This window comes from Balearica regulorum, chromosome 3, assembly GCF_011004875.1.
Source record: "Balearica regulorum gibbericeps isolate bBalReg1 chromosome 3, bBalReg1.pri, whole genome shotgun sequence".
NCBI lineage: Eukaryota > Metazoa > Chordata > Aves > Gruiformes > Gruidae > Balearica > Balearica regulorum.
In genome coordinates this window covers 75,496,939-75,509,195 of record NC_046186.1, presented here as the reverse complement: position 1 = coordinate 75,509,195, position 12,257 = coordinate 75,496,939, and the positions used below count along the sequence as shown (strand labels likewise).

Below are 12,257 nucleotides of genomic sequence, written 5' to 3'. Positions count from 1 at the left end.
ACCATTGATTATAAGGGTTGCTGTACTATAGAGGGCATAAAAACTAATCCTCAAAGCATTCTAGACAAAATAGCTAGAAATCTCTAAAGTGCAGATTATTTATTTCATGTGGCACGTGCTAGTTGTACATCAGAGACTTAGAAAATTTTTCTTTTAACCTTTCCTGTGCACGCTTTGCCAGTGAACCCATTGGGTGCTGTACTTAATTTTCAAGTTGCTGTGTGTGTTTGTTGATGGAGATATGGGCAGTTTTCTGGGTGGGATGACAAATAGTTCTTAATACTTTTCAGCAGAATAGGTATTCTTTAATCTCTTTTCCTTTTATTTATGGAATGGTTATTTGTCTACAGCCTTTGTTTCTAGTCACAGTGCAGGAATTTAACATCATTCAAGACTTTTTCAAAACTGTATTAAATTCAGTCATAATTATCCTCTACACTTAGAAATTCCTATAGCAGTGTACAATCAATGCAGATATTTTCAGGGAAAATTACATGCAGAAAAAAAATAATAATTATATAAAAGCTTGAGGGTAAGATAGAAGTACCATGTTTTATGCAGTGACTTCTTATCTGAAACACAGAGAAGTCAACAGTTCTGGACAACAAGTCAGGCCTCAGGTCAAGATGTTAGTGAGACAGAATTGATTCATTCAGGGTTTGGATGAGCTGGAAGATGGAGATGTAAATGCCAGTGAAAATGGACAGAAAAATGCTGCATGGCAGTGATTCTGTGGCAGAATATTAAGGAGAACCTTAACTGCACTGAGAACAAGAAACAGAATAAACAGTAAGAGCCTAACCATGGGGGAAATGAGGAAACAGAATGAAAGGTGATACAGGAGTTGTGGTCCTAGAAGTTGAGGAGAATAAAAATGCATTAAGAAAGAATCACTCAGAGCTAAAACTCACACATTCAAATATGGGAATATTTTTGTGTGCGAGAGGGAAGAGGTGGGTGGAAAGAAGCCTGTAAGAATATCATAGGTCTTACTAAATGGGAAGAAATAGTAATATTTAACAAGAGACAAGCCATTAAGCATATTCTTACCATATGCTTAAACCTTAGCTACCTTAAAAGGGTTTGCTGATGAAGTTGTGTTGATGGTGCATTCTCCACCTGTACCTCCTTTGAATGAAGATGAAGCACTTACCAGCAAGAAGCTGATTTGAATATCATTTAAATCAGTTCCCTAGGTAGAAAAAGTTATACCGGTAGAAGACTTGTACTAGTATAACTGTGTCTTTAGTAGGGGTTTTGCCTTTTTTAGTTGTGTCGCTTGCGAGTGTAAAGGCTTTTCCCTTTGTATCCCTAAGACAGCTATGCCAACAGAAGTTGCAAGTGTAGGCCATGCCTCATTGGCTTTGAGTGAAGCCACAGTGCTGATGGAGATTTCCTGACAACTGTCTCCAAATTCATTTGCATCCTTTTAATGGCAGTCATTAAGGGTGTGAGGTAATTATTTGTAGTTGCATCAGCAGAAAAGCAGGTTGATAAAAATCGTAGTTCCTCCCATATTCTGGGGAGAACTATGCTCTTAATTCCTTTAAAGGAATTCTCTCTGTTCACAAGCAGATGCTTCAATTTATGGTAAGAAGAATAAAGCCCAGATTACTTTCACAGTCTGCACTTGCATCCCTTGCCAGAGATGAGCCTAGTTGTGTACAAAAGTGAGTAGCAGACTTGGATTTCATCACCAGGAAGGTAATCACAGTCTAGTCAGTAAAGTGCATGGCATTTAGCAAGACATATTCTGTCTTACTGGCTGGTACAGATGTGAAAGTCTGTGGTGACTGTATGTTAATCTGATTGCAAAGTTCTGGCAAATCGCTCTCCTGCCTGCATAGTTGGTTTGTGTATTACACCTGTGGGTGACAACTGCGTATTTGTGAAATGAGTTATATTTGTGACAGCCAAAATTAAAGTGATCTGTGAGGCCTATGAAATCCTTCAGGGACTCAGAGAAAGCCTGTATTACACTTAGAAATGAGTCCAAACCTGGTGTGTGAATCAGAATTCAGCTTTGGGCAGCTCCAAGGTTTTGATGTGAGATCCTCTTTTAACAGGCTTTTTGGCTTACACTAAGGGGCTGGCGCTATCTGGCAGACAGTGCTGCCCTTTTCATCTTGCTTTTGTTTGTAGTCCTTTGGGGAAAGGGCTAAAATATTCGGAATATAACCTTTCTAAGCATTCTTGGTAGCATGCTCGGAAATGTGGAAGGATTATTTGATAGATGGTTTTCAGCATTCTGGTGCCTGCCGAACCATGGCTAATCTTTCTAATCTTCTTTATCTAAGGTAATCTGTATATTCTATCCTCTCTGCATCTATGTATCTTATGCTGAAAATGCCCTAACAGGAAGCTCTAAAATGCCTATTTTTGTTTCTTGCCAACAGCTGGCTGTCCAGACTCCTTGATTAAAGAGCTTCATCACTTCAGGATTCTGGGAGAAGAACAGGTGAGTTAGCATCTCAAAGGCAGCGTCTTAATGTCATGAAAGATAGACGCTAATGAGGCAGTTTTGTCTCTCTCCAGGGAGGCAGAGTGTATCTCATGACCCCCAATGACCTGAAATGTGGGGGAAAAAACCACACAGGAGATATACGTGAGATTTTTTCTATCCATCAGCCTTGACAGGTTATTAATTGGTACATCTGCTATCTGCCACAGCTTTTCGGTTTTCCACTACAGCAGTAAACAGGCTCTCTAAAACAGCAGATAGACAAACAATCTGACTAAGAGATTGATACTTACAGCGACATATGATATTATCCATCTCTTTTTGTGGCCTTTTTTCTCTTTTAAAAGTGTGTTTCTCATTCATCATTATAGCTGTGCTTTGCACTCAGAAAACTTTCTGTAGAGAGGTCTTAGGAAAGCATAAGTGAATTACACTTTACAACACTCACAAGATGGTCATAGTTATTATTTTGGCAATAATGAAATTAACATACAGAGATATTGGGGGAAAAGGCCTTAAATTTTGAGAGAATAGTCAAATTTTCAAATGCTTACTGCTTCTGAAATTCAAGCTGTCTTTGTCTCTGAAGTATCTCTCCTAATGTACTGGTTATAAAGCCTAACTGCCTGACGTAGAGTTGCAGCTACTAGGCACCGATTGCCTGAAAGCTCAGCATTAGTGTGTTGTACATCAGAATATCTGTCTTCTAGTGAACCAAGGGACTTGCACAAGGTTAGATTGAGGGCTGTGACAGAGGCAGGGGCAACTCCTGAAATGTTAATTCAAAGTCTAGTTTCTTAGTTTTTAGATCGGATTATCTTGTCAAGAACACCCTGTTGCTTCTCCGTTCCCTGTCACTCTCCCTTTTTTTATTAGTTAGGGTTGCTGGTACATTTTCTAGACTTCCAGTTCTCTTCCACCAGCCCCCCACTTCAGTTGTTATAGAAACTCAAAAGTCAAATTACTCAAGGACTCAGCTTTTCCTCAGCAGGAAGGCAGCATGAAGGGGAGTCTGGGAGAGTTTGTCTGACAGGAATGGAAAAAAGATGGAAAACAGTTCTGGGCTCCCCAGTTCAAGAAAGACAGGGAACTACTGGAGACAGTCCAGCGGAGGGCTACAAAGATGATATGGGGACTGGAACATCTCTCGTATGAGGAAAGACTGAGAGAGCTGGATCTGTTTAGTCTGGAGAAGACTGAGAGGGGATCTCATCAATACTTATAAATATCTAAAGGGCGAGTGTCAAGAGGATGGGGCCAGACTCTTTTTAGTGATGCCCAGTGGCAGGACAAGGGGCAACAGGCAGAAACTGGAACACAGGAAGTTCCACCCGAACATGAGGAAAGACTTCTCTTTGAGGTTGACTGAGCACTGGGACAGGCTGCCCAGAGAGGTTGTGGAGTCTCCTTCTCTGGAGATATTCAAAACCTGCCTGGATGCCATCCTGTGCAACCTGCTCTAGGTGACCCTGCTTTAGCAGGGGGGGTTGGACTAGATGATCTCCAGATATCCCTTCCAACCCCTACCATTCTGTGATTCTATGATTTTGTGAAAACAGACTAGGCCAAAGGAGATACTGGTAGCAGGAATCTGATGAAACTGAGGACTTAGGAAGAGGAAATAAAAGAAATTATGACCAGGATTGATGGGGCCAAGACACTGGTTAGAGCCAGCTAACTAAAGGAGGGGAGAGTGAGATGAAGCTTGAAGACACTGGAAAGATGGGGCTGGCTGGTGAATGAGGGTAGGAGTAGAAATCAGAATGGTAGGGATAAGGAGCTGGGACCAAGGCCAGAAAGGGAATGACCAAATATGCAAACTTGTTAAAGAGACTGGTAAATAAAGTAAGTTCTGTACTTAATGAGCTGCATGAGGAGGTGAAGCTAAGCAGAGTAGGGGGAGTGGGACAAAAGAAGGGATTTGAAGGAAAAGTAGAGAACAGCTAAACCAAGAGACGGCGAATATGAGGGAGAGGGCTGAACCACACAGACTTTGATAGCTCCACTGGCAGAGCTCTGAGGGTGGAGTTGTAGACCTCAGCCTTGCTAATGACCACTGACAGAGCAATATAATTTAATTGATGGACTTTCTTTTTTTTTTTTTAATGTTTTCTTTTTAGAAAAGGAAGTGGTAGACATAAAAATGAAGGTTATAAAAGCTAAGAGTGCAAATGAAGAACTCAGACATTAGGAAATGTCAGATTTAAGATTATTTATGTCATCTTAATACTTTTTTTCTTTTGTTCCGCTCACCTACCCTTACACCTTTGCACTAAGAGAGTATTAAATTACATGATCTTATACAAACTTCAGGAGTGGGATGATGTAAACCACGAGGAACCACAAAAGACAACATAAATAATTTCTGTCCAATAATAAGAGAAGTCTTGAAGAGAATAGAGGGGTTTGATAAGAAAAGCCTTGCTAATCAAATAAATAGGTTTTTTGCCCAATGCAGTATTTTTTGTATTCTTTCCATCTTTCATAATGAAATTACTCCTCTTTGTATTGAATACACCTAAAGAGATGAGAAATTTTTGTCATCGTGCATTAGGAGCATAAAACTATGCAGATGGAAAGTTGTTTTGCAGAATGGGTCTGACCTATAAACATTTGCCTTTCTCTGAAACTGGCTACACTAACAGGTTATTTGGATACAGTGGTTATCATTATGGTCTTAACTAATGTCTTTGCAAGTAGTGAATGTTGCCATGAGGCTTGAATTATTCCATAAGCCCATACAAGTAAAAAGAATACTGCAATTATATTCTGTCCCTACAACAGCATTGTTATCATGAGTCTGCTGATGACCACAGTAGCTCTTGCTTGAAGTTAGCACACACTTTCACAGTCAGGGAGAAGTTGGTGCAAAACCAAGGTAAAAAAAATTAAAATACATCTAAATGAAGAAAGAAAGAAATTTCAGGTAAAGTCATTGTTCACATGGCTATCTAATTACTTCCTATATTTATTTAGTTATGTATTTGCTTTTTTAAAAGACCTAAAGTGTATCTTTTTTCTGTTATGCATAATAGTAAAAAAATAATAATTAATAATAACACTGATTTATTCAGACTGCTTACAATTTCAGTATTATTAACCAACATATATTTTCTTCCACTCCAAGCAACAGTCAAAGAATAATAGGGGCATGTTACTGCTTCGTGTCCAATCTTGATTTATTTTTAAAATGCTTATGTATTTAAGGCCAGATTATAAAAGCAGAATGGACTATTGTGATAATCTGTTCTGATCTCCTTTAGAATGGACATTACATGACTTTCTTGGATTAATTCTTGTTTAAACTGGAGTATATTGCCTAGAAAAACATCTGTTCTTTGTTTACAAATCACTTGCAGACATTGGATAGTATTATACCTCTCAGTAGTGAAAGACAAGAAATTCCCAGCCTCTTTTCTTTCCACCACTCTACCAGCATCAGTATGCTCCCTACATTGCATATCTCCAATTCCTTAGTGTCCGGATCCTTTACATTTCCAATTCCCTTTGTCCTGTCACAAGCCAATAGGTAATCATCATAATAAAAAATTACTTGAACCTATGAATGCAAGTCTGAAAAAGACACCATACCTCTGAAAGAGGACAAAAAAGTTACCTGTAGAGCAAAAGAGAGTCTGTTTGTCAGTCAGACTGTCAGCTAAATATGTTTCAGACAGAATGAAGAAACCTCAGTTTGAAGTGGACATTCCCACTGGAACTTATGGTTTCCAGTTAAACCAGTGGCTGCCCAATAAGGAATATAATTTCCCTTCTAGAAATTTCTATTTATTCATCTAAGAGGTGCCTTAGTGCTTTTGGACATGGATGGACACAGCTCAGATTCAGCTGAGATCACTGCTTCCCAGATAGAAATCCCATTCTGCAATTGTGGGTAATAATTTGTTCCTAGAAAAATAACTTTACATATGACTGAAAACTAAGTTGTTTGCTTAAACCCAGTTTACCAACAGTTCAGATACCCCTGTAGCATGAACTTAACCATCCATGTTACATGTTCATTATTTCCTCTTCTCAAATTGTTACAAGCTTTATCACCGACGTTCTATGTTCTTGGTTTTCTTACAAGTCACTGATAAAAATTTTAGGTGGCATAAGGCCAAGAATCAATACTTTCAGGACCTTTTTGGAAACACACCTGCTTAATAATGATTGCCCATTTACAATTATATTTTAGACATGCCAGATAGCTGAGTTTTCATACTCTTAATATATTGGCATGTTAATTTTGTATCACTCTTGATACTTAATCAAAATGCCGGGTGGCAGCAAGACAAATGCCTTAGAGAAGTCTGCTTCATCAACTCTCTTACCTTTATCAACCAAATTTCAGTCAAATTAAAATCAAGCAACTATTCCTAATACAAAATCCTGGTCTCTACCCTTTGTTCACCGAGTATTTGTTTCCTGTTAATACTTACCATATATAATTCTTGGTGGTGTTATTAAGAGAGAAAAATTTTTGAGGGGCTTGCAGGATTCAGCCACTCACAAACATGTATCTGCCTGTCTGTCTGTCCAAATAAAATGTTTCTTTATCTAAATGTAAGCATTGAAGGATGCTGAGAAAAAAAATCTTTGTGTTTAACTTGAAGTGTGAAGAGTTTCTGATTAATATTTCCTAAAAGGAATTCTATAATAATAAAACAATTGTCAAATAGTCAAACTTCTTGGTAGTCTCCTGGACATGTAAAACTCCCATGTCTTCTATTCACTCAGGAATGTACATTCTGGGAAATTCATTTTAGCTGGAAAGTCTATCTTTTAAGGTTTAGTTGGTGGCAACAAGGTGGTTTTTAAAGATGGAATTGTTTTTAGACTTTATGGAAAGAAGTAATCATAATCTGTGTGTTGAAATAGAAGAGTGCAAACTTCCCTGGTACATGCCTAACTTACCACATAAAACCAGCTTCCAGAGTAATTGGCTTAGTATGCAACACAAATACATTTAGCAACAGATTGCCACCCTACTTGATACTTGACCTTTTGACAAGGTGCCAGAGAGTCTGACCTAGAAAAGTCTCCAAAAGTAGCTTTGACTGGTTTGTTTTGGACCTCCTTTTCACAGACTCTCCCAGTGCACAAAGGTCTGTACAAGTCAAAGAGAATCTCCTGGACATGCAGCCCCAGGAAGGGTAAAACCTGAAGATTTCTAACTGTCCTTTGCTCTGTTGAGCTTTTTCTTGCAATTTGATCTCACTGTTCATAATCCATCATTTTCCCCTAGCATAATGGATGCAGTCCAACCTGCTGCCTAACCGCTTCACTTCATAGGTACCTGAGATGATACACTCACCATTGGGATGGAAGTTTTAACTGCGCAGCTATTGAAAAATAGCACAATATAAGGAAGTTAGTCTCCTGCAGTAGCCATTTGCCCTGTCAGGCTGGCTGTCTCTGCAAGTAAATGCAAATAGTTCTACTAGTGGTGATAGTACAAGCTGCTTACAAAAATATGTTAAAGATGCACTACACACTTGGGCTCTGTCCAAGTAAAGTGGAAGGCGGGTAATTCAACAAGTCAGTACCAGAGACAGCAGAGAGAACACGTTAATTTAGATCTAAACACTATAATATACCAACATAGCACGATGACTTGCAGGGAACTGTTATGGAGTCTCCCTAATGACACTCTGAGAAATTTGCCTCTTCTCCCCAAAGTGATAAAAAAAAATCTTGTTTAATTGTTTAAATGGAATATTGTGATTCATGAATAAAATAGCAGCTACATCTGAAGGCTGGAAGGGAAAACAAATAAAGAGCAAGCAATCTGCTGCTATACCTGAGTGCCCCCAACAGGTCACAGCACAGATGAAGCAGATGACATGCTAGTGGCAGGAAAAGAAGCTGCTAAGTAATGTATAGCTGCTCTTCTCTGCTATATCATCTGCTCTGACAACTTTGCAGAATGTATCGGCCAGTTTCTTGATATTTTGACAGGGGAATGATCAATTTTAACAGATCTCTCCTATCGGCTGCTACTGAAACCCATAGCACTGCTTACTTTTTCTTTAGAAATGTTGTGGGTGTTTATATCCCTGGAATCTGAGCAAGCCTGATTTGGGGCACCTTTTTTTTTTTTTTTTTTTTCTCCCACATTTCCTTGCTAGTTGGGAAAAACTTATGCAAAGGAATACCCTGCTTTGAAAATCTGCAGATGCACATCCCCATGCTGTTCAAAGGTGTTGTGAGCTTGTGCTAGTTTTTGCTATGAACTGTAACTTGGAGATATGGAAATCTAGTTTGAAAAGAATGCAGTGTGGACAGAAATCACTTAACATTAATTGAGGCTTCAAAGGAATTTGTATACAATACATGAGTGTGGCAAGGGAAAAGTTCTTTTGATTTGTTTTTTGCTTCCAATACTTGCTAAAGGAAATTTTTTTTAAGTATATGCTATAGAATATGAATGTAAAGTGTCAGTCTTAAACTAATTGATATGTATTTTGGGCAAAAGTAATGTCATGTGACAATTCTAATTAATCAGCTGAGTTTAGTGCAGGAAAAAGTCAAATATGATCAACAAAGTGCTTCTCAAGTATTTGTGGGTCAAGAGTTTTTGATAACTACACTTGGAAAAATTGTAAGTTTCATCTCGATAATTCACATGCAGTTAAAAAAAAAAATCACTGAATAATTTCTCCAGTTCGTAATTACTAAACCAAAACTATTTTGTTAGTATTCTCAAATCTGTATCTTTACGAGTTTACTTCCTTACAGCTCTGTGCTTTCCCACCCATTCCCCTGGCTTCAGCTACTACTCAATATGAGTGATACCTACACACATCTCTCACTTTTCTGTCTGATTTCTGTCCATCTCATTTGGCTCACCTTTTGGGTTTGTCATCACCATCCCATCACTCACTTTACTGCATTTAACTCCTAATCCTCTTTACATCACCTTTTTTTTTTTTTTTATAGCTGGAACTACACAACAAACTTTATTGTCTTGCAATTTCTTATGACCAATGATGTGCCTCTCATTTCTTCCTATGCTATTACCTGCTTTGAATGTCTCCTAACCACCTTCTTCCCTGACTTCAGAGGTAATTGGAATCCATGTGAGTTCCTCAGCTTTGTTTCTCTTGGATTATCAGAACTTTATTCTCTTTAAGTTCTTGTCACAGGTAGGGCATCTCTACTTTCTTACTCTTAAACTTGTTGTCTGTGCACTAGACAAGTAAAAGTAATTTATTTTTGGTTCAACAGCTGAAATAAAAAATGAAGAGAAAGAAAGGAGAAAGTACTTGTGATCAAAATGAATTTAAAGGATATTCTTTTCCAGTCATAACCAAAAATAAAGTCATTTTGTGTAGGATCCAAATTTCCATTTGTTTACTTGTCTGTAAAAACTATCAGTGAAAAACTTGAGTGCTTCTTAAAATAGAGGAATTCTCTTTCATCCAGCTTATATTAAATTCAGAGAGAAGGTTTGAACCCCAGCGCTCAGGGTCTCAGGTGGATGTAGAAGATGGGACTTTTTCCATCCCTTGGATGACTTCAGTCTACTTTCATGGAATATGCATGTATTCATTCTTGTGACCTGAGAAGTGGAATTCCTGGGAGCCAGTATCTACATCAGTGAATCTCAGTTGCACAATTTGCAACAGCATCAACTGAAAAGATTTCCTTGCATCGGTTACAGCCTTGGTGGTTGTTACTTGTAGGGGAGAAAGGAACGTGGATTCAAGCCCCACAAGTTTCAAAAGGAACTGAATGTTTATCTCCAGCATTTGGTCTATTCAGACTGATCCCACAAATAGCCACTGGAAAACGACAGACTTCCAATAGTTTGGAAATACAGTGCCAAGCCATACACTGTTCTTAGTCCACTTTCTTCATTGTATCATATTGCCTCTCATATATTCAGTTTGATTTCCAATACAACCTGCTCATGTCCTCTCTTCTCAGTGTTCTTTATTTTCTATTTTAATACTCCTCACTTCATGCTTTCTTTTATATCATTCTGCAAACTGCAGTTTTTCCTTTCTTTCCCTTCTCTACTCCAGTTTAATTTCATCCACGAATTGTGTTGCGTTGGTCTAGTCAGGGGTTTCTTATCTAAATATTTTTTTGAGACTACCTTACCCAATTTTCCATGACGCTCAAAGTCAGGCAAATTCCAGCCCTCTAGAAGGTGGTTCTTTTTCTGGACTCCTTTGTGTTCCTGTGGGAACAAGAAGGAGGTGATGCTCTGAATTTGCTCTTCCTATCCTACCATTGGCCATCAGAGGAGCCCAGTAACTCAGGAAAAATAAAGTAAGGCTGCTCCATGGACACCCATGTCAGTCCATGTCTATTTAATCTATATTTTAGATGACACTTTTGTAAGCATTTTTACAAGTCCAATGAGTACTAAGGGGTGTGTACTTTAAGCTGCCTAATTACATTATGGAACTAATTCTTGTGGTTTTTTGTAAGTGTATAATACATATAAATAAAGTGCTTAGTCTACATTATGGACTAATAGCCTCCACAATCTAATTTTGAAACACACAGATGGTTATTTGATTTATAGGAGCAGTAAAAGCAATCTGACTCCAGAAAGTAGATTTTCTTTCCTCTGAGACCATTACATGCAGTTAAAAGAAACAAGTAATTGTATTACCTTTAGAGATTAGAAATTTTGGCTTTCCATCTACTGTTAAACTTTTGTCCAAAGTTCCCTGTGAGGCTACTACTGAGTAGATGCTTTTAGGTGTGAGGAAAAAAAAGGAAAATAAAGAAAAGTGTGTCCAAAGTATAAAAGTAAAATTGAAATAGCACAAGTCATATGTGCTGTGGCGGGGGGGGGGGGGGGGGGGGGGGGTGAATAGATGATATTTTAAGGTCCCTTCCAACCCAAACCATTCTATGATCCTATGATATTTGCAAGCATAACTTGCAAATGAAATAAAATGGCAAGGAATCACTGTGTTCACAAAGTATAGTTTGCAAATGTTTTGTGCATCTAGGTGCATTTCAGTTTTGTCTTACTATCTGAATCTCAATGTAACTGAAAAGACTGCAATCCATAGTTAAACCTGGTTTATTCCTGTGTCAGCCCAATGATTTCATTTCTGTTACCCTTGATTTACAACATCAAATGATTGAATTTCCACTGGCTGAAAACCCAGTACCATTCTAAGACTCCAGGGAAATCATCCCAATCTAGAAAGTGGGGAGCAGGGAATAAATGGTTACAATTATCCAGCCTCCATGTCTATGTCATACTATAATTTATAATCATTTATAAACAATCATTTCTAAAGGCCCTGACAAGTCTTTACAAGCAAAGATTGCACGAAAGAACTTCATTATATCGTCGAAATACCATAAGTAGAACTGGGAATTTTTTCCACTCAAAATTTTATTCAATGAAAAGTAGATATTTGGGTTGGTGGGGACAATTCACAAAGCGGAAAGTTCACAACATCACAGCAGGATGCAGTTTTCAGAGAAAAATGAGAATGTTTTATATCTACCTTGATCATATACCTTTAGCGGTCTTAGCACTGGTGATTTGGAGTAAATAATATTTTAAAAGTCTTTTTTTTTTTTTTTTTCAAATCAACATTGAAATATATGGTTCTATGGTGAATCTGGCAACTATTTACCTACCTGTATTTCTGAGGACCTTATTACAGTAGCATATAAACGCCTGACATTCTTTGCTCAAAAGCCGATTTCTAGCAGCAGTAGACGGCTGGTGTTTTCTTTGTAATTTTATGCCCCTCATTACCATAGTATTTGATCTCCTCATGACTATTAATGCATTTTGCCTCTTAACACTACAGTG

The 12,257-nt window shown here is 38.0% G+C and overlaps 1 protein-coding gene across 2 annotated transcripts in view; it reads left to right on the top strand.

Annotated features, from left to right (window-relative positions):
• PRKN (parkin RBR E3 ubiquitin protein ligase) overlaps window positions 1–12,257 on the top strand; it is a 767,705-nt gene that overhangs the window by 636,387 nt on the left and 119,061 nt on the right. For both annotated transcript variants that reach the window (XM_075748535.1, XM_075748536.1), the window contains exon 8: window positions 2,397–2,458. In XM_075748535.1, coding sequence (XP_075604650.1) covers window positions 2,397–2,458 — 62 coding nt within the window. The remainder of the gene's footprint in view (window positions 1–2,396; window positions 2,459–12,257) is intronic.